Below are 27,507 nucleotides of genomic sequence, written 5' to 3'. Positions count from 1 at the left end.
ACCTTCTGTGTAGTACATCCACAGCTCTGATTGAGCGGCTACAGCTGCGGCTTGCTCGTGGATTTTTCAGTACCCTGGGTGATGGAGGGCGCACGAACTCCGTAACCCCCACGGTGTCCTTCTCATTGCAGCTTGTGTGTGTGAGCGGCAGCTGTGCGAACAGCTGTCTATAGTAACATGCTTCTTTTGTGTCTGCACACACAAACACACACACACACACACACACGCACCCAAAGATGAGCTAAGACGGCACCTTCCAAAAGTGTGTCCAACTTTTGAGAACCAGCGGCATTTCTTGTGATCCTCGTGGGAGCTCTTTGGTGAAACACTGTGAGGCAAGTCTCTAACAAGGAAGAAGAAGAAACAAAAGCAATCTACAATCTCAATATTTTCCCTCTTTCAGGCTGACAAAAGTGAAAGCTACGACGATGGATTCAGCAGGGGATTTTGTGTGTTTGCGTGCATTCCTTTTACGCGCTTGTATGTGTATGCACACACGTGTATGTGATCATGCCGTATTCCTCCATGAAATGAGACATGCAGGTTTTTTAACAATGGGACTTGTTTGGATTGCAGTGGATCTGCTAAAGCTTCATAAGATTTGGCTTTTCCACAATGTGAGGCCCGTTATCCTTCTCCTCTCTATGGATTTCATCGAGTTTGAATCCACGATCGTCACTGCTTTTGTGAGGAGGAACAGCTCAATCTGTGGACCAGCTTTCATTGTCATTTAGTCCACACATGCTTATGGCATATGGTTCTAAAATCTCTATGGTTAAAGAGGATTAAATGGCAATTATGAAATTATTTGTAGGCAGAGGGTGAATTCAACAGCTATAAACTCATCAAAGACACCAAACAACTTTTTGCTCCTGCACTTATCATGATTGCATGCACATCAATCATCAATCTTTAATCATCAGATCAATAGCCATAACAATGAAAGGGCATCTCCAGGGGACATTAGATGCTTTCAGTCTTAATTGAATATCTGAACAGAGAAGATCCATGGAGGAATGCCAGTCATAACCCACAGTGGATACGATGAGGCCTCCGATGGACTGCAGCCTCTTGGGTGTTGCAGCTAACAGACTCCACAGCCGACCCCACAGGCTTTACTAGCACTAAGAGCCCAACCTTGTCACAACTGATCGGGTTCATACACGATGAGAACGTATTCTGATTCCTCGCGGTGATAAAGGACGGGCATGTGTGCCCTATATACAGTATGTGTTCTAGCACACGTGTTTACATGTAATGCAGCCTGTTGTGTTGATATAACAGCTCTCGGCAGGACTGGGGCATATACACAACAAACAGGGACGATCAAAGTCATCCCTGCTATTCTTGCAATGCATAAACCATCTCGAACTGTGAGACTATCAAGCAAATCAAAGCGAGGGGGCGGAAACAGGCTTGTCAAACAGGGCATGATAGAGAAATTAATTCTTCCTTTGCCTATCTGAGGCTTACACCTCCTCCCTCAATCCCTAAACCCTCTATCTGACAAATCCAATTAGCATGACATGAACATGATGGTCCCGTATACACACTTTAACCAGGATCTTGGCGAGGAGTGGGCAGGCCGGGCACCAGGCACAGGGGCCAGACAAAGGAGGGTTGGCATGGAGGGTCTCCGTTCGCCCCGTAACCTGGCTCCAGCCGGAAGACCCAGTTCCTCGACAGGTTGGCAGCGCTATCAGCTCCCTCACCCTCTGGTCTATCACTGCTTCACATTTGTCTTCCAGTACCAGCCCTCTCTCTTTTCTCTTGCCACATCATCGCTCTCCTTCCTCCACAGCCTTATGGTTCATATTTAAATCTATTTGGGGGTTTGTGTAGACTAAATGAAAGATTGTTCCTCAATGACCACAACTGATAATCATTTACATAGTCAAAGTATTATAAATAGTGTAAGATACCTGCCACGTTGCATAGATTAACCTCTCATAAATTATTTACAATATCCACAAATGAGGAACCATGGAGCAGTAATTGCTTGTCAGATTAAAATACTTGGGAGGGAAAGGATTACAAAAACTTGGCTAGAAAAAAAACACTTGGCCAAAAACAACACAGAATTGCAGTTTGAAAAGCTAAATGAGCATCTTGTATCCCATTTTTAAATCACCAAACACAATCGTCGAGTTAGTCAGACAGATCAAATGAAGCTCTAAACTTTTTTTCCTGGCGCAGAGAAAAAACATTGCATGATGATGTCTGGCAAGCTGTCAGGCTGTGCAGTCTCCTGGCCCATGCCAGTGTAGAGATTTGCATTTGACTCAAAGGAGGCCTGAAACATCAGAGGCACTTTGAAGCACCACTTGATGCTGCACGATTGGACAGGTGAAGAAGAAAAAAAAAAGCACAACACAACAACGCTCAGAACTTCTGTACCCAGAAAGCCCTGACAGTCAAAAGATATTCAGCGGCGAAACATTTCATCATTCATTTTTCGAGTTGATGTTGAACTCACAGGCCTAGACTCCTTATCCTCCAACTAATGTGACTTTGGCTGGCATGGTAATGGGCTTGGTTCTCTTGAAATGAAGAATAATCCAAACTATACCAGGTCATCATGATATGACAATTCTCGCTCTCACAAGCATCAGTCATCGTTTTCTGCAAGAAAAGACACTAACACCTTCTCTATCTGTCTCCACCTCTTTCCCTCTGTCTCTATCCCTTTCTTCGAGAATCTAATGCTCTCCACAGAGACTCTCGTGTAGAAACACATTATGCATTTCATAGCAATCAAACCAGGTTCCCGAGCAATTACTTCTGATGGTAGCCCAGTTGGCCTGGACACTGTTTATCCCCGTCAGCGAGGGAATCCATCGTGGCAAAGCTCACCGACAGCCGAGAGGGAGGGTATTTCTTTTTCATGTGCAGTGCGCCTTTGTCAGCATATACGCCTCCCCAAAGACGTCTCCATGATGGCTCAGTGCTCATTTTAATTAACACATAAGCCTGTTGATGTTAATTAAAAAGCAGACAGATGATTCTCCATCAGAAAAAAAGATCACACAGAGGGGCGAGGGAGGGGTGTATCTGAACAGGCCGAAAGATGCCGCGGCAGTGCTTATTCAGATGAGACTTTCTGTAGCCCTCTTGAAACATATACATTACAAGTGGGGCACATCAAACCAAGTGTATCAAAAATCCGTTTGATACACTTGGAGTTTTTTAAAGCCAAGAAACTGCTATTAGATGTTTTACTATGGGTCCTCCCAAAGTGATAATGATCTACAATACCCAGAGGAGGTGATGCAGGCTAACGTGTGGATGTAGTTTAATTGTGCTGTCATGCAGTCAGTTGCTGAGCTACTCACTTCATGGGCTTGAAAAGTGCTTGTCCGTAATTCTGGAAAGTCATGATCAGCTTCAGCTGGGTGCCTCCCGATTTCATGGCTGGGGAAGAAAACATTTGAGATGTCAGATCACCGTCTAAATCCTTTGAAGCATAAACACACACTAGAGACACAGACGGGTGACAACTTAAAGTCAAAAAACAAAATTGAGTGTCTAAGTAAGCTGTCGAGCCATCGGAACAGCCTCCGTCTCTCTTAGTATTGATTCTCTGAGTCTCTGAGCTCAACTGGAAGGATGAACACCGTTTTCCAAAACATCTTCCCCCAGTTTTTCATGATGGTGAGGATGAGAACTGTCTAACACGCTGGTACAAAATCTCCCGTAGGCGTTCAACTGGGTTTAGATCCGGCGACTGTGAGGACCATAGCATATGATTCACTTTCATTCATTTTCATTCATTTCACTCGTCAAACCGTTCAGTGACCCCTCGTGCCCTGTGGACGAGGGCATCGCCATCGTGGAAGAGAACACTCCCATCAGGATACAAACATTACATCACTCAGAACGACGTCGTATTGATTTGCGTTGACCTTTCCACTGTAGGGGTCAAGCATTCAGGCCTGCACTGGTTTCTTGGTGTAGACCGCACTCGCTCACTTGCGAAAAAATATGGAGGATGACTCATCTGACCATATCACTTTTTTAACACATCTCTGTGGACCAAGCGGCTTTTGCACCACTGAACTCTCAAATGTGCATTCATCTTTGTAATGAGGGGTTTATGCACTGCAGCCCTACTATAATATCCATCCTGTTAACGGACTGTTCTCGCTGAAAAAGTCTGATCATGTCCTGGATTTGGATTCTCAGTTACAAGAAGAAGAGCGAATATACAAGTACCATGGTCCATTCTGATCCCATTTACTGATGTTCATCCCATGGATCTAAATGCAGATGTCACTTTACTGCTGTTGAAACGCTGGTGAGATGAGCAGCCTTGTAACGATGAATCCTATTCCAAGTCTCGTGGATCTTTTCCTCTTGCTGTCTTGATACAAAATCCGAATCAACTGGGCCTGCTCAGTATTTTCGAACATGCCGCAGAGCATGGTGCGATGTTAATGGCTTAATTGTACCATGAAGTGCACATGTGTGGAAGCATCTGTATTCATGATGTTTCTCCCCTCATTTATCCGGCTTTATTTCTTTTAATTCGTCAACCATCTGTATAAAGATACAGTAAATACACACAAATACCCTTGCACATACGCACAGCTGTTCCCTTATTTGCCAATTTGGAGAAAAGCAATTTTGCATGAATGCATAATGGAGCCATCACATCTGCTGACCAATTTAAACAGGCACTGTACAATCAAAGGGCAACTGTGGCAGTTGGGAGTTGTGTATGATTGAGAACAAAACGTGGCATGAAAAGCGTCTGCTGACAACTAATACATGACTGGATCTGGGTTTGATGGGAGGATGAAGATGGAAATTGCTATTTTTTTCCTGATTGAAACAGAGTGACAATGGCTTTGGGGCGGACAAAAAGATCCACTGTGAATGAAAGTCGAAACTAGAAAGACCCTATAATTCAGCGGCTTATAATCAGAGTGCATTTATTCTAGGACTTCATACACTTTGCCTCAGAAAGGAAAATCCTGTTGCGTCACAAGTTTGAGGAATATCAATTTCCTAAAAAATAATCCCCAATAATTCCCCCAACTGCGTGTTCCCATCCATGTGTGTATACATGCACCACAACAGGCACGATTCGGACCAGATGTTCCTCTGTAAGCCTCCACAGGTTGTACACATTGTCAGCGATTGTTTGTGCATGTTCCACACTTCCCCTCTCGCTCCCACAAACTGACCTCGTGTACCCAGGGAGAGGAGCCAGGGCACGTGTCTGTGACTATTGCTCATGTCCACAGTGTCTCCCAAAGGCCTAAGGAGACTCACTGTGTGTCCCCCTGCCTTCATCTGACTCAAACAAAGGGGCCGCGGGCCCGTCTTGATGCCTTGTGTTTCTGTCATAATGGACGGGATTTCGTGGGATTTGCCCATTTATTACAGCGCATTAACTTGAGCATATTACACAACACAGCGCGTCTGCCTAACCCCAATATCATCATAAGCCCCCTGTAGTGGACCCACTTATTGACTGGCTTCGTGGCTGAGTAGCTGGCTACAGTCTACCCCCTGCACAGAGCTGTGTTTAGTGTTTATCGACTCTCTCGCCGTTTCCCACAAACTGTTGTTTCTCTGTTTTTTCTCCTTCTTTTGTGTGTATATGTCATCCGTTTACTCCTTTTCTCTCTGTTATGCTCTGTCTGTTTCACTTAATCTTATACTCACCACTGGCAAGCCCCCCCCCCCCCATTTGCCGTGACTCATTCTGCAAAGCTTTTGAATTTTACATACACTGTTGCACAAAGTACAATCTACATAACCTCGGGTCAGAGCTGTTTTTTTTCTTTTCTTTTTACGACAGGGGATGGATTCTGAGTCGAATCAAAGCCAAAGAATACACTTAGAGTATTAGGCCTACACATGTGGCAGATTTGCTGAAGCCAGGTCAAGTGCATAGTGCCCCAGAGTAATCTTTAAATTTGGTATAGCTATACATCAATCCTAGAACCTTTGAGACATTGCACATGACTGCACTATGTTTTAATGCTGTGACCTTGAACCCTTAAGCCACAATCCTTGAGGAACTGACCTCAATTCACCGCTTGGTGCTGGCCGTTTGCAAAATTTTGTGTCTAATCAGAAACTACATAAGGTAATCCCCTGCGGAAAAAAACCCTGGCAGAGCTCGGCTGATTGTTTCTGTGGATTGTATGAGCTCTGACATGCAACCAAACATGAACACTAACAGTGAACTTCAACAAGACATCTTTTTTTGATTCTCCTAAAGAGCATCTATCTCGGTATCTGTGAGTGAATGTATGTGTTTCTGTTCATCTATATCATTGGTCTGTTTCTCCAAGCGTCCACAAGTGAATCGATGTCGCCGTCTTTGTCTCTGCACCTCCACGTCCCCTGGTCTTTCAGAAAAGCCTCACCCACCACTATCAGATTCCCCTCCCGTGCCGTGATGATAAATCCATCCAGCTCTCACCTATGCCACCTCACGGCCCTGTGCGTATGATTTATGAGTCTAGCTGAAGACTGAACAAAAGGCCACAGCCAGCCCCAACAGAGAGACAGACACAGAGGAGGGGGGGGGAGAGAGATGCAGAGAGAGAGCTGGAGGGCCGGGGGGACGGATATTGCAGAGAAAATGCTGAAGAGGGAAACTTTCTAATGCTGTCTATGTTTTGTAATTTCATTGAGACAGATAAGTGGCAAGTGTGTGCACCAATTACGGGGCACAAAAGCTGTAGTGCATGCTTCCAGGCACACACACAAACAAACTGCACTGGGTTTTATTTTCTGCAGACAGACAGCGTTTTTTATAGGTGTGTCTGGGCACAGATTGATGGTCTATATATTATAAACAGAGGGGGCAAAATGAAAATACACAGAAACGACTTAAGTGCAGGCTGAGATGTGTATGATAAATGATTGTGAGCTTCCTGCAAGTGATGGAGGGACAGACGATACGGACATGCACTAGAAGGGAACAGCTGTGTATTATCTGTCTCCAATATTTTCGCAGAGACAAGCTCCCTTTCACATTTGGCCAAGATGACATCAACATAATAAGCAGATATTAAAACGAACTAAAAGTAAAGTACATTTACGCAAAAGGAGACAAATACATGTCAGTCTAATAGCACACCTGTCTTTTACAAAGTGCAGATAAAGTCATTGGTACTGTGCTCACTTGCTGCACCTACACTGTGATGTATTGATGCTAATGTTCACTTACTTCTGAGAAGAATTTGCACCGATTTAAAAGCGAAAATATCTCCAAATCACAGTAATGGATGTGCAGGAATGAAAGGAATGTTTAGACATTCAGACTCGGAAGAGGCAAATTCTCCTCAAATGTTCTTTCCCTTTTACTTGGCCTTTAGGTTTTATGTGAAAATGTTTAATTGTGTAAGGTTTGTCTTCCGTGTGATCTTCGTGTCACACTTAACACTTAAAATGCCACTGAATAAAATCACAGCTTCAACAGGAACAAAACTAACACAGTAAGTCATCGCTTACAATTAAATCCAAATCCTGACTAACATGCTGCCCCACATCCACACATCACTCTCACGTTGACACACACACGCATCATTTGATAAACATACTGCAGATTTTGAGGATCTAGATTAAGCCCCGATGGGAAAAGGCAGACAGACACATATTTATAAAGTCGCACACATAAGCATAAATACAGATTTTTTTTTAAAAAAGAATAAAAAAACAGCTGTGTGACTATCGCTTCCTTACACACACCCATTTTGTGATTCATGGTAGACTAAGACAAGTCACATCCCACACCGGGGTTACATCAGTTTGGGTTTCTACAGACTGAAACTGCCTTTTTAATGCCAAAAGTATCAATACTCTTGACTGTATTTACCATGCAGATATTCAAATTAATGGGATACTAAAACTGTCCACTGACCCACACACTGTATTTTATTCAAATTAATGTATCCAATATACCAGCTTTTAAACCACTTCACCTGTACGTAAAAAAATGTAATAAATGCGAAAGTCATAAAAGTCATTGTCGGACTGTTGTTGCAGTGATAAGGAACAAATCAAGTAACACATAATTAATAGTGGCCTGATACTTAAGGCTAACCTATGCAGATATACTAACACATCCTATCATCATCATACACTCCACACACACACACACACACACACACACACACACACACACACACACACACACACACACACACACACACACACACTCACACAAGTTAACGTGGCCCTCCCTGGCTGGCTGACTCACCCACACTAGTGATCCTGTGTGTGACCAGGTCCTTCAGCAGGGCGTCCAGCGCTGGACTGTGTCTGCCGTACAGCTCGTATCGGTTGATCCCAATGTGGAAACGTAACCAGTTGGGGTACGACTCTGCCGTCACCTCTCCTGTTGGAGAGAACTCTTCCTCCTCTTGGTTCCCCTCCTCATTGTGCCTGGAGAGGAGAGGGGAGGAGAGGCGAGGCGAGGAGATTTACGGTGAGGTCGTGGTGCAAGTGCATTCCTCTTTATTTTGCGTAATAGATGGGTAACGGTATTTGTTGCAGTCTCTTAATACAGACCAACTCTATCAGAAGGGATGCTCTGCAAACTGGCGCAGAACACTACAGCTTAATGACACATATTATGAATGTATGGTCAGAATGCAGCTACACTGACTGGATGATCCAGCAGGATGATAACTTGTAAGCTGCGTGCGTGCTCAAATGGATCAGATGGCATGACAATAGGAGAGATGGGTGGATGCGGCAGATGGAAGAGTGGACATTGTACCGGAAGCAGAGAAGAGACAGACACTGACAGGATGGATGGAAGGACCTGTCCTCAGGCTGATGGTATTTAAACAGACAGACAGATAGATAGAGAGCCCTCTCATTACCAATCAAATATGTTTAGTTGAAAGCGGTCCGACTGTTCACTGTCCCACTTGTAAGCCCCTAAGTTTAGTGCCATAGTCTTACCATCCTTGGCTCCCTGTTGCTCTCGGATAAAACCTGATGTCAGTGTTGACATTAAACAAAGTGTCATCGTCCGTCAGGGGAGGAAGGTCAACCTTGTACAAGGGATGCTCGAACAGAGTAGACAGTCCGGAGACACCGTGGGCATGGGCAGTCCGCCCCCCGCCCGCGTCCCCGATGAGCGGCTTGTGGTCCTCCGCCTTGCCCGCCGACGGACTCGTCCGCCCGAAGGCGTCCGCAGCGTCCGCGGCCGCCGTGATCTTCTCCAGGGAACGCGACGATGTGAGGTTGGGGCTGAAATCCTGCAGGATCCTCAGCGTGTGCTTGTTAGGCCAGCCCGCCTCGGCCGGCGACCTGGCGCGCTGCTTCCCCCAGCCCTGCGCCTCCGCGCCCGGGTGCCGCGCGCACCGGCAGCCGCCGTCCCCGCTGTCCGCTCCCGCCGCGCGCTTCTCCAGTTTGGGTAACAGGTCTATCATGATGTGCATGGTGCACGCCACCAGAAACACCATGAGTATCAACACTCTGAATTTGCGGAACAGGATCATCGTTGCCTGGGTACGTCTCTCTACACTCCCTCAGCGGTTAAGCGCAGCGCACCACGCGGCGCCGACAGTGATGTCCAACACTGCTACTCGATGACAAAGCAGCGACGTGATTCTGATGATTTATGATCATTGCACACACACACGCACACACATACACACACACACACACGCGCACACACACAATGCGTGTCGAGCCTATGTGGAGAACTCCATGATGCGCGCAGTCAGTCTCTTCCACAATAGTCCCGGCTGATTCCCGACAGGTGGACGAGCCGGCTCATCGCGAGCGCCGGACACTTCGCCGGCGGCGGCTGAGGACAAAGTGCTCCTCGGTCATCGCGTTTGCTGAACAGGAGACGGAGTCCGGGGGGAGGACGGAGCCCCGCACGGGTCGTCGCGGTGGAGGTGGCGGGGGGCAGACGGGTCTTCCTCCGACCCGCTTCCTCGTGCTGCTGCTGCTGCCGGCGCGGAAACAAACCGTCAGGTGGAGGAAAAGTACCAAGAGAGCCTCGTTAGCCTACAATAATCATAATGATAAAATCTCGGCAATAACAGGTGATCCGTGGCGAAGATGCTCGTCTGCGAGCCTCGCTGGACTCAGCCCGGGGACCGGCTGGCAGGTGCACGGATCCTGTCTGTCTGTCGTCCGTCCGCTCGACGCTGCCTCGTCTCCCAGCTCCGAGTGCTCATCCGGGGGTGGGTGTGTTAAATATTATGATCGGAGCCCTCTGAGCCCAGCCTCGGTGGCGTCATGAGGAAGAGATTGGCTGTGTCTGCACCACACACACACACAACCACACACACACACACACACACACACACACACACACACACACACACACACACACACACACACACACACACTGAGGGGAAGAGCTGTGGACTGTTAGCCTCTCAGGCTGCAACCCCGCTGCTCGCAGCCAGGGGGCGTTGGCACAACCTGAAACTGCAGCTCTAATTTGTGATAGGAGAGACTCTGTGTGTGTGTGTGTGTGTGTGTGTGTGTGTGTGAATAACCGACCTACTGTAGGTCATTCTTCAAAGTGCACGATAAGCCAACCTGAGTGGGCTCCGGGGACCCCGAAGAGTCCTTGAGGACGAGCCAAGGGGTCACCGGCAAAATGAGCGATCGCTGGGAATCCATGTTTTATTCGCGAGCGGTTTACACAATCGCAGGTGACCGTACTGCACGTACACTCCAGCGGCCTATAAACAAAAAGCAGAATATTTTTGCTGTAACAGAAATGATAATTTCTCCCATTTGTGAGTCTAAACATCTTTGGGAAATTCTGTTATGTATACGCCACAGGAAACATGATTTAAAGCAGTTCTGCAACTGAATTATTCAACATACTGTATCATTATTTGGATTAATTAATTGATTGACAAAGGCAATTCATATTTCGAAAGGGCCTAAGGGGAGATCACCAAACATCCTGATTATTTTGACCGAACAATTGTGAGTTGAATTGTGATGAAAATGCATAGAGACAACTTGTGCATGTTAAAAATAACAATTAAAAAACAAAGGATGAACAAATGACAGAAAACGGATGAAATACACACTGGTTAAAGGCACAACACCACATTTCAAACACTTACATTGATCATTAGATCGATTCACAAGATGTACTGACCACTTATTGCATATGGATTGATAAATGCACTTGCACTTTACCTTATTGATATGTTGTAATTTTGCAGAGTCATTGCCACCTGCACAGTGGACCTGTCTGTGCTGGTTTGCATGGAGCAGCATCAGCAGCATTGTGAGCATTAAATATAAATACAATCTATGTGAGCCCTGGAAAACCATATCAGGAGGCCTCTGACCTATAATGTGTTACTGACCTCTGTCATACTCAATATGAGTGTGTGTTTTTGATCTCAAAAGTTTAGCCAAGTTCTTGTCACTTACTGTGCTGTCCCCTTAAAATTAGTTTTAGCCATTTATAAATTTCAATACTTGACCAATTTGTAATGAAAAGGTTTGGTCGTCCGCACATTAATTATCTTCCATGGACAATTTTGCAGTCAAAACACAACTACCTACTTTCTCAGGGGCTATTTCTTCTATTTGCTGATAAAGTTTCACACACCTTTCACTTAAACTGCAGGGGGGAAAAAAACACTCACAGCAATTACTGCGGTTTAGCCGGGCTGGTCTGCATTTCTCTGAGACGTCACAGGATTACACGAATCACATTTTAAGTGGCACGGAGTTCATTCAAGCTGCCGAATGCGGGCCCTTTTTGACTCCCAGACAAAAAAATATGCAAACGCTCTCTTTAACCATGGTGTCACAAAGGAAAAGATGGCAAGCAAGAAATGTTTTCGGCCGCGAGGAATCGCACGCAGCGATAAAAGGAACAAATGACATGCACATTCCTTTGGTGTGTGCGATACTGTATACAAGGCTCACCAAGTGGGCTTGATTGGAAGAGCTTCACTTGGCTCCCGCCCATCCCCCCAGAGGCACTGAGCTGGAGTTCATGCCACTGCCAGATTTGTGCATCTAAATTAAACAGCATCTTAAAGCTAAAAAGCAAACAAATCATTCTCCCAAAGGCGAGCATGCTGTCCCAAATCATCTCGCGCTCCAAACAAAACAAAGTGGCACACACAGAGAAATTAGAAACCACTGTTATTAAAAAATGTATTCCATGAATTATATACACACAACATCAATGTACATTGCCAGAGAACACAGCTCTAATCTGCTGTGTATCAGTCATTGAGGAATTATTTGTAATAGTTTTCTTGAAGAAATTGGATTTGTTTTGCTAGGTAAACCTCAGATTTTTACCACTGAACTAGAACTCAATGTTTAAAGAAAAACATTTCCCGCAAAGAAGAAGGTTTTTTACCTATTTAAAAAAATGGTAACGCTCAAAAAAGAAATAAACTTATAAATATGTTCATTATGAAGAAATTATGTCATATATGCTTTCTGGAACAAACCCAGCGGGAGCACTTGTAGAAAGGCAAATTGAGAGATTCAGATTGTCATTTTCATCTAAATTTATGTGGAATTAAAGTGTCAAGTAGGCAGCGAAAAAGTAATGTGCTTCAAATTTATCTGAAGTACCCGAAGAAAGAAGCAGAAATTGCTTTGGATTCATGACAAGGTACCAAATTTGTTTGATTTTCAGTGAAATTATCTCAGTATAGCTGAGAAATGTTCAAAGGTAAAACTCCTCAATAATTAACTGTGGATATTTTTGGCATTTTAATAAAAAACAAGGAGAGAATGTGAAAATATAATTTTTTTTCTTTTTACATTCACCATGGCTACTTTGGGCCCCTATTAAATTTCATTGATGTTCAATTCTTAGGTGACTTAGTTGCAGGTAATTTGAATGTGTTTTGTTGTCACAAGCTGCTATAAAAGAATACACTGATGTTTTTGCTTAAGAAGTATTTAACTAATTTGATATTCAACAAATTACCATGTTAACAGTGTAAAAAATGAATGAAATTGATCGATGGCATACACACATGACCTACAAACAAGTTTAAACACATCTGAGCCACGGTGACATTCGTTTTCGCAGTTGACTTATGTAGGAAAGTGGAAGAATGTTCACAACTGTAATTATTCACTAATGACAGATATGAGAATGTACTGCTGCTGCTGCGAAAAAGATAAAATTAAAAAACAAGCCTTGTAATCTTACACTGATTGAAAAATTTCTTTTGAATAAAAATAAGCAACAAATTCTTTTTTTTATTGTGACCCATTATGGTAATATAGTAAAAGTAATACATTTTTCAGCCCACAACATTATATTTTTTAAATCTCAACTCAAGGAAATGATAAGGTTACATAGACAATATTTTTTGGTTCAAAAATTGTTCCCAGGGTAATTTCTCTGTATCAATCCTTTTTTTTGCAAGCGTTTGGTAACCTTTGACCTGAGGAAAGAACGGTGACTAATGATGAGTAGTTCAGCTACCCAGGGACCCCAAGTTATTCTGCCTTTAATTGCTGAACCAGGGCTTATACCATAATATTGATTCTTGGGTATAAAGAATAATTCACAGTGTGTTTAATATAAAATGGAACTGGTCTGGTTCTGGTTTTGGGCCGTTGTGATCCACTGACAAACATTTCTGTGTCTGAATGTTTGACCCGAGGACTCATCTGGTTCTCGAGTTGCGAGCAGACCTTGCAAAGTTTAGCTTGAGCTCCCAGACCTCACCTATGTCAAATTATAGTCTGCAAGTATCAAGGTTATATAATAACTGAGTTGACACATTGATGGCGGAATCCAGTTAATCAAACATTCACAATACTGCTTATTATATAGTAATAATTATATAGTATATATATGTGTGGGTGTTTTATCAGTGTGTGTGTGTGTGTGTGTTTTTATCACAGTGTTCCATAAAAGGCCATAAGCCCAATCGCATCAAGCATCGTCAGGCACTTTTATGAGCCAGATGATTTGTTGATAACCAGTTTCGAAGTGAGGGATAAATGGCTGTGCAAATGTCAAAAGAATTTAATTGGAGAATAATGCAGTAGCAATTACAAGTGGGGTTTTGACAAATGGCTCGTCATTGTCGGCATGTTAAAAGAAACGAGGGTGTGGCTGCGTGAGTCTGAACTAGTGACAGAAGAATCCATCACTGACTGCCAGTGTCTTTGTACTATAAAGTGAAATAATTCCACCTACTAACTCAGTGTAATTTACTTCTGCTCAGACTGGTTTTGTAGCTGTAGATTCAGTCATTGTGTGTGTGTGTGTGTGTGTGTGTGTGTGTGTGTGTGTGCGTGCGAGTATGTTTGTGTTTGTGTTTGGTGCTTTGAATTTGCAACTCAAAATTTGACAGTATTACATGCTTTCAGTTTCAATTACTGCCCAATAATGCCAAATGGAATGTGCTGAATGCGCGTCTACATGCTTTTTAATGTGTAAAATGAATTTCGATATAAAGCATTGCTCTGGCACACGGGCTGTATTAGTCTTTTTCGTTGGGACCCTCTGCCAATCACAGCATGGCACAGAATTAGATTAATGAGTCCACTGGCATAATGCACAGCAGTGCAGTGCCCCTGCTGTGTTGATCTCTTTATTTCGAAGACTCAAAGAGTAGAACTGAGCTCGAGGATTTTAAATTGGAGGAAAAGGGTGTGACCTTGGCAGGCGCAGGGGGGATGGTTGTACGTAGGCTGTGAGATCATATGTGTGTATGAGTTTTCCTAAAAGAGACATGACAGTGTTACAGCGGCTACTACCCCATTTATCATCAGACTGCGTCGGTGCTCCATCATTACTGACAAAGTAGTTGGCATCTTGTTGTCACCCAAGGTCCCACTTCATACCACTATCAAAGGGCAGATGATAGATGCCGCTCTTGTCCACTTTACTCTGTGGTGACTATCAATATCAGATGAGCTAATGTTCAAGGATGATGGATGATGAAAATTGTCATTTTATATACAAAGATATACTTGATAATCCTAATTGAATTACCTCCACCAAGGAGGTTGTGTGATTGGTTTGGTTTGTCCATTTGTGTGATGGCAGGATTACTCAAAAAGTTATGGATGGATTTGAATAATTTTTCTAAAATCAAAGAAAGGCCTCGGACATGGTAGTATGTGATTACATTTTTGGAGGTCTGGATCCTTGAATTTTTCTCTTAACCATTGCGAGATAGGGCAAAACTGTTGACTATGAGCACTCTTGTTTCCTTTCTTTTTTCAATCCTAATTTCTTCGTTTAATTTTCTGTCTTTCTGTGAAATCTTCCCTCCCCTGTCTGAAGAATTGCAATGCCGGTGAACTGAGGATTTCTGTAGGTGTAAATGTGAGTGTCACCTTGTCTTCTGGAATATGCTTGAATCCCCTGGTTGTTTGCCCTAATGGTGGGGGAAAAAATGATATAACTAAACATAAGTGAGCAGCACAGAGCGCACTGATGTCTACCAACCCAGTTGAAAGATTGCTAAGAGTGCAAAAGATAACAAAAGAACAACAAAGTGAACACTATTGCATGTTCAGCACCTTTGAGCAACAAAGACAGTTTCTCTTACTAATGTCCTGTTCACTCAAAACACCAAGAAAAATGCGACTCAGCTACTCAACCTTTTCTCTTAGAAATGTAATTATTAATGTGCAGCAACAGATAGGTTTTACAGGAAACACAATGCCACCCAAATTACATTTTATATTAGCATAATGCAGGGATTTTGTTCATTTTGTATCTGGCAAGAGGCAAACTGTTCACTGCGTATGTGTTTCATCAGTTTTTCTGATCTTGCAATAGTCTACAATATCTTCTGGTAGCAAAACAGCATTATTGAACTTGTTATGATTCTGTCCAGGCACTTGCTGTGTGAATGTTAACCTTTGTACCCCTGCCAGCCACCCTGGACACCACCCCTAATTAGTCTTGCCCTGAAGATGTAAAATTGCCTACAGGGTTCAAAAGTTGTTGAATATTTGTTTCTTCTTTCCTTTGCCGTCGTGGATTAGCTAATATCAATTATTTAATACACCTGCCATGACCTTCAGCGGTGACTGTTTCTCGTAACTGTGTCTTGGCTGAACATCTTGAGCTCTAATTGTTGTGCCTATTAACAGACTAATTACCAACAAAAAAATCCTCTGTCCTCCCGGAAGAGGAGCAGAATTATAACTGAGTGGGACGCTTGTCTGCAGTGTTTGTTCTTTAACGTGGTGGGAAGGACAGAGGATTAGATGTCATCTTCGCTGGTTACTTCTCCTCTGAACGTGCCGACATGTATGTTTGTGTGGTTGTGGTCCGGCCAGAGCAGACAAATCACGCCCTCAATTAAGTTTTTTTTTTCATTTTCCACTCTACTTATTGGTCATTGAACCCATCACAGGAACTTTTTTTGTGTGTGTCTTAGCTCTTATTTCTTATTATTGTTGCAGCTCCTCATTCGCAACACACATTGTTAACATGGAAATAACAGTTGCTCCAGTGGCTCGGAAGGTTAAATTAACACCTTGTCCAAAGGTATGACAGCAATCCCCCTAACAGTGGGAGAGGACAGGCCTGTGACCGCGCACTGTAGCAGAACAGAATCTTGCAGCGGTAATATGCTGTCATATTAGCTCCCTGGATGTCAGAACGTGATGCCTCAGAGGGAGATCATGGGCTGTGTCTCCTCCAGCAGAAGCTGAACACGGATCAGTGCTCAACCAAACAAAAGTAATGTGCATGAGTGAATAATGATGATATTGTTAGTGAGGCGTCACTTCCAATAATGCATGTTTTGGATATTCCCTTTAGCTGGCCATACAAAAGACTTAGAGTCACAGTGCTGCCTTGGTTATGGATGTTGTGGAAATAAAATCCAGCACACGGTGTGAAATGATGTATTGCCCCCAATGACAAATAAGCAAATCAATGCCAAATTAATGTCAGTGTGGGATATGGCCAATTAACAGACCAGTGCAGTTAACAGTGTGTAGTTCCAAAGATTTTTACATGGTAAAATGCCATGGAGTTCACGTACATATGGTAGCAGTGCTAATTTTAGGGCAAAGAGGCAGAGGGATTAAAATACTGCCTTGCCTTGTATATTTTTTCTGGTGTCTCCCAACCTATACAGAAAGAACAAAATCCAGGAGACTGTCCTCCCAAGGAAAAACAAAGTCCAAATGTCCCAAATGGGAGGGTGGATGGGAGGCTCAACAAAATGTTGGAGTTTAACACAGGAAACCACAGTTTCCTTCCAGTTTTAAACCCAAAGTTAAGATTGTATATATACAGTATATATATATATTTGGATTGGTCAATAAGACGAGAAAAACGCTACGTAATGACGGTCCATTTATCAATTATTCTAAAAACAAAAGTTACAAACAATAAACAGTATTTTTAAAACTAATTTGTATTCTGTGCTCTGCCTCTTGTTTGGATTATACATCATGGCAAGGGTTTTACCCGCAGTGCAAGGTTAGCGTGACATGTTGACATGTTGTGGGTCATCAGAACGCCAACAGCTATTGCGATGATGTGGCAATCCTCATCATGCAGGATATGTCTGCAACAGGGCAGCCACTGGCTCTAACTTCCTCCTCTTGGCTCTGGCTGATATAACAGGCTTTTTGTTACACAAGAGTCTGGCATGGCTGTGGTCCTACTGCTGCGTCCCTCATGGGCCACATCCTGTTACGGCTCTGCTCCCACTCGCTTGTTGACACATAGGTCATTGCAGGGCGTTGGCCACGCTTCCAAACATTCAGACATAAAAAGACATGGCAGACACACAAATATAAAGGGAAACAGACAAACACACGCGCACACACGCATGCACACACACACACACACACACACACACACAGGAACACACAGACAGACACACACACACACACACACACACACACACACACAGACACACACACACACACACACACACACAGGAACACACAGACACAGACACACACACACACAGGAACACACAGACACACACACACACACACACACACACACACAGACACAGACAGAGCTTAGCTTGTATAGTGAACAACAGGCAGACATTTCCCCTTTCTTTTCAGTGTGTGTGTGTGTGTGTGTGTGTGTGTGTGTGTGTGTGTGTGTGTGTGTGTGTGTGTGTGTGTGTGTGTGTGTGTGTGTGTGTGTGTGTGTGTAATGGTTCTACTGCTTGTGGGTTGTGTTGTGCTTGGCCATGACTTTTCGTCCTGGAAGTCCATAATTAGACACCGCCGGATGCTGCCAAGGAAGGATGAGGGTAAGGAGTGGAGGAGAGTGGCCTGTTTGCTCGGCACTTTTCATAAGCACAATGAGTGTTGAGGCTTAATTACAGGTGTAGCACCCCCGCTGAACCTTGAACACGTTTCCTGTGATTAGAGGAAATGATCAGTATTGATGGAAAGAGGAGAGGAAGAGTCATGTTTAATTGCATTAGAATAATTGCCTATTGATGGCTGAGGTGTAAGCCCTGTCCCTGATGATGGGGCTGCAGTGTGTCAGGTGTGAGACCTGTGTACACCCCAGTGCTCTGAAAGCTGTTTAACCCTATGATGACAGTATCTTAGTGTACGTGGAATATGTCACCTGGTGAGTGGTGAATTGTGTGAATTATTCCCCTTACATAGGATCTACCTTTTATTCCGCGATCCCACACAATCTCTTTCTGTGCATCCTCCAGGTTTCCCAATACCGACCAATTAGACTTGAGTTTGAGAACGATCGATATATTTCCCAGTGACCTTCGGGTCACCTCGGGCGACTGTCGATAGGCATTTGCGGCTGCAATATCAGGGCTGGCTCTGCAGTTCCCTTTGCACCATCAGTCCATCGATCTTCCACCTTCCTCTCGAGAAATATAAACAAAACCTTATGCTAACTCCTACAATATATGTGTTCTGCTGACTCCGCTCTTGCTCACAATATTCATCATCCCATGCCTAATCAGTTTTGCACTGAACACCTGAAGCACTACCCCTACCTCATACTCAATAGAAAAAATATAAAACCAATGGACAACAGGATGAAAAACAATTAAAACACCTGGTATCTCTTGGGAGATGTGGACCAATGAATAACAGTAGTGTTCTCTATTATTCATTAGAAATAATAGCTGGCACTTTTTGGGAGCTGTCAGACAGGACCACAGTTACAGATGTTTTTTTTGTTTTGTTTGTGATTTGTGCTGTCAGCTGCATCTTGATGTCCCTACCTGTTTCACTCTCATCCTCCCACAGTGTTTGGGTCCTTGCTTCTCGCTGGTTGTGTTTCAAGCTAACTTAACTCAGACAGCCTTGATCCTCAGCCAGGGACTGCGGCTTCGGGGCAGGCGAGGCCGCAGAAGGTTCCCCTGCTCCCAGGTCATTGTGGTCTGGAAGCCAACATGGGATCACTGAGTAAACAAGTGGTTTCAGTCCGAGGGTGGCTCAGGGGCAGCCGATACAAGGGCGTGTGCTTGCAAGGGTATGTGCATGTGAATGTGCCAAAGAGCCTTATAAGTTTGGATGGGCCCAAGGCGTGCTGTCTCCGGGAGCTTTTTAAAGAAAATGTTGGCTGCTTCATGTCCCAACTTGAGCTGGATGTTTGTGTGATCTGTTGGGCTGAAATCTTCATTATTAGCGATGGTCTTGAGGCCTGTATGTGCTGAGGGCGGGAGGGCTGTTTAAACACATTGCATCAGTATCATTTCTCAGCATTGCCACTGACGGGCATTAGTGTGCGGTCAGAGTAAATCACTGTATTAAACTGCCCTTCATGCATATTCATGCTTGTTCCATGGCAGTAGACAAATTGAGCTTGGTATCACCAAATTAACAGGTAATGCAAACAGACAAGAGTGATTTTGATATAATCAGATCAAGTATGACACTGCCAACCTAAGGAATTATTGTGTGGGGGCGTCCTTGAACAAATGTAATAATGTCAGATTTTGTCAGTCCGTTTAATAAAACATGATGGAGGTCATGACGTAACTTGCCTTGCATTTAAAGAAGAATTGCACACAGGTGTCCGTAGCCAACAATACTATTTACACCAGGGCTTTAGGCTCTCCTGGACCACTTCAACGAGTCACATGGGAAAAATGTTCTACCACGTGGTTCACGTTGTGAAAGACAGGTTTGTTGCCTAAACCCAACTAAACCGTGACAGACAACTGAGTAAATTATTGTAAAAAGTTGACAATAAGTCCACTAAATCTAACATTATTTCAAACCTTTAGTTGAAAGGCTTAGGGAGCGATATTGGTTGTTTCATAGGGCTGCACACATAGTTGGTATATGAAAATGGATGTAGTCTGGGAACTGAAGCCTTTGCAGATGTGCCTGGAACCTGTATTCTCTCAAACGGCCAGCAGAGGGCGACTCCAAAAAGAAGTCCGTTTCTTTAGAATTAAAACAATAAACACCAAGTCTTGTCAAACCAACAAGTTCAGTGGTCTTGAGATTCATTTTCAGAGTTCACACAGAAACCAGACAAAGGACTATTTTTAGCCCCGATCAATCTCCATCTTGACATTTTATCTTCTACACGGTAAATATCAGGGCCTGGCTGATGTTTGACATGGCAGCTTTAGCCTGGCTTATTGCAGGTCTACATTAGCTCAGATCATTTGCTGCCCGTTGTTCTCCTTCCTCTTGAACCTCCAGTTAAATCTAAAAGACAGAAATAAAATTGAAAAAAACAACCCTGTAAGAAAATGGAATAAATTGATTCAAAACAAAAAAATAATATAGTTGAAGTACTATCAGCTTCATAGTTGTGTACACAGGTTTATTTTTTAGCAAATTTATTGGAACAGATTATTCAACAATCATAAGGCTCTTTTTTATACGATTTTATGCCCCCAGTTATTATTAGTGTTTTTTTTTCCTTGTTCCATTTTAATTTGCCAAGCCACACACAGCTGGTAAGCATGTAATTAACTCTGAGTTTAATTTCTTTCTCCCTTTCTCGTCTTATTTATTTTACAAATGTTCTGAGTAATTGAACAGGAGATCCCGCATTATGCCTCCAAACAGCAACCCTTTTTAAAAAAAAATTATAATAATGTTCCCTGTGTGCAAATTCTATTAACTCTACCTCACTCACTCTTATGGTCACTCAAGTACATAATAATATCCATGGATCATATGTCTAGATATCTTTCCCCATGTACTGTGTATATAACATCCTTTTGTTTGTGTAACTGTAAAGGTCAAAATATGATAGCAGCAGTGGCTAAGAGCCAGTGGTCCAGCAAACTATGTTATCACCCACTGCACCATATTGCTTTGACGTATAGGGTATTCATAATGTGTGTATATTTAATATTTCATACATTATGCGTATCATACATATTTCATGTACAACATTTTCTAATGCAGTATAATGCTGAGGATCTCAAATAAGCTTCATGCCACTTGCTGACAAAGTGGGAAATGCCCTGCAACCACAGCCACGCCTCAGATTGTCCTTCATGAATGTAGCCCTGAATGCCACAACACATATGACATTGGGGAGGTGTTATTTTTGTTATTTTGTTTGAAATCCTTAGTGGCTGATGAATGAATGAATAACTAAATGCTTTCTGCCTTAGTACAGTAATGCATTGCTTCCCCTATAGTGGTGACACCCCTGGGAGGAGGCAGACCACAGGAGGCCAAAACCCTTTCTCCTCAAAACCGAAGTCCCCCAGAATCTCAATGAGGGAGCAACATCTTTGTGGGGTCTTTCCTGTACTGTGCCCTTTTATTTTATATACGGTGTTGTGCAGTGGGCAGTCCACACACTGCCATATTGGTGTGCATCTACATAGTGCTAGTGAGGATTAAGTGATTTAATTGGTTTTTTAAGCAGGCTTTCAAATTTGACAAGATCATGCTGTTCTCACAGTAATTGAGTTCCTTAATTGATTGTGGTAGGAAGGGAGCGTCTGCCTGCGATGGGTGGCTCACAAGGTGTGGACTCAAAAGCACGAAGACAGATGAACGCTGTGCAAAGGCAATGTCCTTTAATACAAAAATGGGGTTGTTACACGGGTAAGCAATCAGATCAGGCAAACAAAAGCAGACAAGGGCTAGGCAAAGGGCAAAGGTAAAAAATACTGTCAGTGGTCAAAAACAACATACAGGAAAATCCCTGGATGCTTACATGGCAACAAAGACAAACTGGCAAAGAGCCGAGGGAGCGCACAGACTAAATACACACAAGGAGTGGCGATAATTGCACCAGTTGAAACAATAGGGAGGAGCAGAAAATCACAGGTTGGGAACACGTTTGATGAGAGTCGTGACAACAGAAGTCCAAAATGTTTGCATGTCACGTGACTCTTGTAGACTTCATAATTCCCAGAAGTTCTTGGCGTGCAATTCGAATCCATCATTCATAGCGACAGAAACATGATTTTTGGTAATTAGTAGTCAATAAATATATCGATTTACAATAAAGCAGACCCGACATGCCTATGTAGTTACTCTATGTAGTTGGTCAATACGTTTCCTTAAATCATTAATAAATCATAAATAATGATAAATCATAATACACTAAAATGCTTGAATGCGCATGTTGATTTGATTCATCTGTGCTGATAATAAACAATCTGATTATTTAAACGTCTTACCCTTCATAAGTGCAACACGGACGGTCCATTGACTCCATTCTGCTGCCGCTCTAATGCGCTGCTGCCCACTTCCGGGAACTATTGAGAGGCTCCATGATCCGCCATTGCTGGGGAAAAAGAAATTGGTCGATTGGAGTGAACAGAGATGTCGCTACTCTCATCTCTCAAGGGCTCTGCCTGAAACGAGAGGAGAGGTGAGTATGCAAAATAAAACCTTAAATGGAACTTTAAATGTCAAAGTAAAAAAAGCACATAATTAGGTTGTGGGACATGACGCTGCCATTGAGATGGTTCTACATTGACACGTTTTCACTGTAACTGCACAGGTCCGATTAAAGGAAAGGCCAGGCTTCATACAGATGTCTCCAAAGATTGATTTATTTTTCTTATATTTTTCCGGGCGTCAAAGGAGGAAACAGAGGTTTTCATTATAATTGTGGTGATTCTACCAATGAGTGTGCGTGGGCAGCTTGTTCCGGCGTTTGACTTCATTTTGAATATTTTTTTTGTTTTTGTTATTGAGGTTGAAGAGCTCTGACAGCCCAGGAGAAATATTAATGCACACATATTTTATGTTGCCAATGTGAAGTGGGATGGGGAATCTTGGGTTGAAGAATCCCAAACATCTTCAGACAGTGGCAGTAGAGTTGATTTGTTCCAGTTTATCGGGAAATTCTGTTGTTTGTGGTTTTGTAAATGTCCTGTTGTGACACAAAGGTTCTGTAAGTACAATATTAAATCATCTGCATAAAGACTAATCTCATGCTTTTAAATTGGCTTCCTCATTGCCTTCAATTTCCTCGTTTTCTTGCTGCAAGTGGTTTGATAAAAATGGCAAAGAAGGATTTGCAAAGTTGGTATCCATGCCTGGTTCCCTGATCAAGTGTGCAGCGTGGTGACGTGACTCCGTTTGTGATAACTAAGTGTGACTTTCTTTCTAAAATCAAACTTGTGCAGGATGTTAAAAGTTCTTCATAGAATTCTTTTTCGGCATCTCCTTATAGATACAACCATGGTATGTCTGTTTTTGATTAGGCCCTTTTCTGGTCAGGGTGGATTATCAGAGGGGTGACTGCCTCAATTCTGGTTGCTGTAGGACTTTCATAATAATCTCTCAAGTCAGTGTTGATCAGTGAGAGAGGACAGTAGCTGAAATGGTGGCTTGAGTCTTTATTGGGTTTTAATGGAAGTGTCAGCAGTATCCATGTACATCGGCAGATTTCATTTCTGCTATTACTGTGTGAAATAGTGGTGATAAAATATTCCAGAAGTGTCTGTAGATTTCATCTGTAAGTCTGTCTGATCAAGGTTATTTATTAATTGGCATTTTAATTGACAAGGTGCTTGCAGGAAAAAGGTTCTTTTTCTGGAGTAAGATTGATGGAGGAAGGAAAAATATGAATATTCTCTTATTAATCGAGTGCCAGTTTCTTACTCGAGTAGTCAATTTTGGGGATAGTGACAGTATTGAAGTCCCCAGCTTTTATAATATTTGTTGAGTGACACATTATGGAGAAAAGGTTATAGAAAAAGGAGGGATCATCATTGTTGAGGACATAAATGTTGGCAAGTGTAAATGTTGTGTGCTTAATAGATGCATTATTGCTGTGTTATGGACAAATGGAATGTCTTTATTTATCATGAATGAAACAGCTCCTTGCACGGTTGTATGTTGATGAAAATATTTAATCAAATAAAAAATTCGAGATGTAGTTCTGACTTCGTTATGTGTTTTTCTTCTCATGAAAATAAACCAGCCTTTAGTCTTATGAGATGATTCATGGTTTTAATCCTTTCAGACTGAATGCTGATGCCACTCACATTCCATCCTGTCGCCTCTGGCAGAAAGGTGCTCCACCGGCAGCATATTTGATATACTGGATGAACGAGTCAGGCTATAAGAAAATGTGTTTTGCTCTGAGAAAAAAAAAACAGGCATCTATAGATGACATAATCACAAAAGTATTCCAAACCATTTTGAGAAGGAATGTTTTCTTGAACATAAAGGAACAAAGACAATAGACAAAAGGAGTTTTTAAGTCTCAGTAAGTGTTTGTCCTCCACAGATTCATTTGTTCGGCTCGCACTGCACTGAGAGTGGGCTGGGAGGCACATTAAAATGTGTTTTTCTTTTTGAAACTTGAAGTCTTCGATGAGCCTAATTAGCATTTATAGATTCATTGAGGAACTTGATTACAGCTTTTAAAGTCTGCAGATGGTCATTATGCTAATCCAAAAGCCTTCGGTGTGCACTTATATAACCTCGCCAAACAATGAGGGGTGTTTCATGATAGGGGAATAAAGCACGAGTGAGCCAAGTGCTCTTTAACCAGAGAGCTCCCATGATTCCTCACTGTGGTAATCCCAACAACAGGCAAAACCGTCATTCAGGAGTTAATCATTAAGTGTAAGATCACAGGGGTGAAGGGGGCAGATGATAAGTGAAGTGGGCAAACTAAACTACTGAAGCGATTTATTGACCAATACATCACTGCAGGCTCTAATAAACAAATCTGTGCTAATAACTTACAAGGCTCGCGCTTTTCATAAACACAAGCATCACAAACACTGAGTCTCCGAAAGCACAAGGTGATTCATAAAATAGCGATTGTGATTAATTGTTGTTGGTTTTAGTCTCCCGTTCCCAACCCACACGGCGCACTCCAAACAGTTCCTGTCCTTTGGAGATCCTGCACATTCATTTTGTCTCTGGTCTGTTCCGGCAGCCCCGCTGCAGCCCTGTGTGGCCAGCCACAGAACAACACGCACCACGGATATGTGTTCACCCCGGGCTAATTTCTTTAATTCTTAAACAAGATGTGCATGACAGAGAATTGATTTTCTGCGTAAACAAGTTACAGTTTGTTTCCTGGGGATGTTTGGCTGGCTTTTGTGTCAGAAGCCGCACATGATTAATAATGCTGTCCTTCACCTTCTGTTGAGGGAATTAACAGAAAATGGTGAAAATGAGCGTGGGCGTATGAGAGGAGACTGGGTCATGTGCGCTTTGTGTGTGTGGCGGGCTAAGGATGGAGAGCTTTTGTGCATACACTCACTGTGCAGTTTTCACACTTACATATTTCCCAGTGCAAACACATGTGCCTTTGCATTGTGTCCTCTTGAATGTCACTGGTGTGCCACGGACCACATGTCCCTTCATGCTGCAGATAATGAGCATATTAATATGTACATACCTAGACAGGTTAATGCCTGCCTGGCACTCCAATTTCACGGCCCAGTCTCAGGTTGAGGCAGTTTCCGCAGCTCCAATAGGCCGCGATTTCTCTCTATCAGATGAAGAAAGACAAAATGTAGCTCTGAATTATTGAACAGATACATGACTGACAGGCCGGCTGATGAAAATGAAGGGGAAGGAAACAGAGAGGGAGGAAAGAACAAAAATTGGTATAGTGAAGTTGATTGATACCAAAGATAACTTTAGGTGAGGGGTTGATATATGAAAAAAAAATACTGACAAAATATGGCTACAAGGGCTGTGGTGGAGTGGACAAAATTGCTGAAATTGCTCTTTGGTGCTGTATTTCTCCATTCCTAAATCTGAAAAAGTTATTCCAGGCAATCCATCAGAGAGGGAGACTCTCAATCTGACTCATGATGCCCATTTGACAGTTGAGCTCATCACTTTTGTTTCTTACACCGCTGCTCCGGGGAAGACAAACTGTGTTCCTGAGGCAGATAGAGTCTAAAAGCTGTCCGTCTATTGAATACAGAATATTCCCATGGTCGTAAATATTTTGCAATGAGGTCATTTCAGTAAAATCTGCTGATATGTGTCAGCCATTAAGCGTCAGACAACATTTTCATCAAAAAGTCATTTCAAATGTCAGACAGATAAAACAGCTCCTATCCGTGGGGCTGCCTGACAGACAGTGTGGCCAGACTAAATGGTGGGATGTGGTAAGAGAGGTGTGTGTGTGTGTGTGCATGCGTGTGCCTTCTGTAGCTGAGACCTAGACATACCATGTATCTTTTATGATCAGTTCAGTACTGTAAATCATGTGACAGCTGACATTTTAATTCCACATCATTAGTGGAAGATGCACATATATTTTAATCGCTGCATGCTCGTCAATCCAACGTGCAGTGGGAACTTATTCACTGCCTCTGCAACCTTTCTTTTAACTTGAATTTGTTTCCCATTAAATATCAATGCTGGATGTTTTTCCATCATCTTATGTAACCGTTCTACATTTCATATTTATGACAGAATTTACCTCTCACGCAGGTTTGTTTGATATGTCTGTGTGGAGGTGAAAAACTTTTCTGATTTCCACACATCACTTTGTATTGTCCACCCCTATTTAAAGTTTTCACACCTCAAAGCTGCTGTGAAGAACTTTGAAATGTGAGCACACAATATAAGAGAGATTTGTTGACAGATATTTTTCACATTATTCTTCTCCCGCAAACAAACAAACATACAAAAAAAACTCATTCAGACTGATTCAGGGTAAAGGTTTGAAGTGTTGCACGGAGCAATGTCAACCAAAGCAAACAATATGGAATCTAAATGAAAAGTTGCACCTTTGAATCGCCACAGATTGAAAAATAGTCCTCTGTAAAAAAAAACCATTGCTGATATGCTTTGTAATGAAGTGGAATTATTTTTCAGTATGGTCTCAGAGATTCATATTTAAGGAAAAACATACTTGTTTGCCCCAATTTTTTTAGATGATCAGATGTCTATCTGTTGTATTAAATCTGGATGAATCATCTTTAAGATATGATCAAAATTAGACATGCACTGTAAATCATCACACTGGATAATAATGGAATCAACTACAGGTTTTTTCCCATAGCTCAATGTCAATAAATGTTAATCAACAAAGTTTGGTTTTCATTTTCATACCACATTCATGACTTAGAAACATGACTTCATGTAAACTGAAAGGATGAGTTAAACGAAATTATGGCAGAATTCCCAGCATACATTGTTTAAGTG

The 27,507-nt window shown here is 42.7% G+C and overlaps 1 protein-coding gene and 1 long non-coding RNA gene across 4 annotated transcripts in view; one reads left to right on the top strand and one right to left on the bottom strand.

The window, feature by feature from the left end:
* fam20ca (FAM20C golgi associated secretory pathway kinase a) overlaps positions 1-10,275 on the bottom strand; it is a 33,384-nt gene extending 23,109 nt beyond the window's left edge. The window contains exons 1-3 of the mRNA XM_035615413.2: positions 8,932-10,275; positions 8,222-8,406; positions 3,333-3,411 (exon numbers count right to left, since the gene is read on the bottom strand). Of these exons, the coding sequence (XP_035471306.2) occupies positions 3,333-3,411; positions 8,222-8,406; positions 8,932-9,473 (806 nt within the window). The 5' untranslated portion in view covers positions 9,474-10,275. The remainder of the gene's footprint in view (positions 1-3,332; positions 3,412-8,221; positions 8,407-8,931) is intronic.
* Positions 1-27,507, top strand: part of LOC118288879 — a 149,697-nt gene that overhangs the window by 58,889 nt on the left and 63,301 nt on the right. The gene's annotated exons all lie outside the window — the stretch shown is intronic.

The sequence above is a fragment of the Scophthalmus maximus genome, chromosome 17 (assembly GCF_022379125.1).
Source record: "Scophthalmus maximus strain ysfricsl-2021 chromosome 17, ASM2237912v1, whole genome shotgun sequence".
Classification (NCBI taxonomy): domain Eukaryota; kingdom Metazoa; phylum Chordata; class Actinopteri; order Pleuronectiformes; family Scophthalmidae; genus Scophthalmus; species Scophthalmus maximus.
Note: the sequence above shows the minus strand (reverse complement) of the source record. Positions and strands in the feature narration are given on the sequence as shown.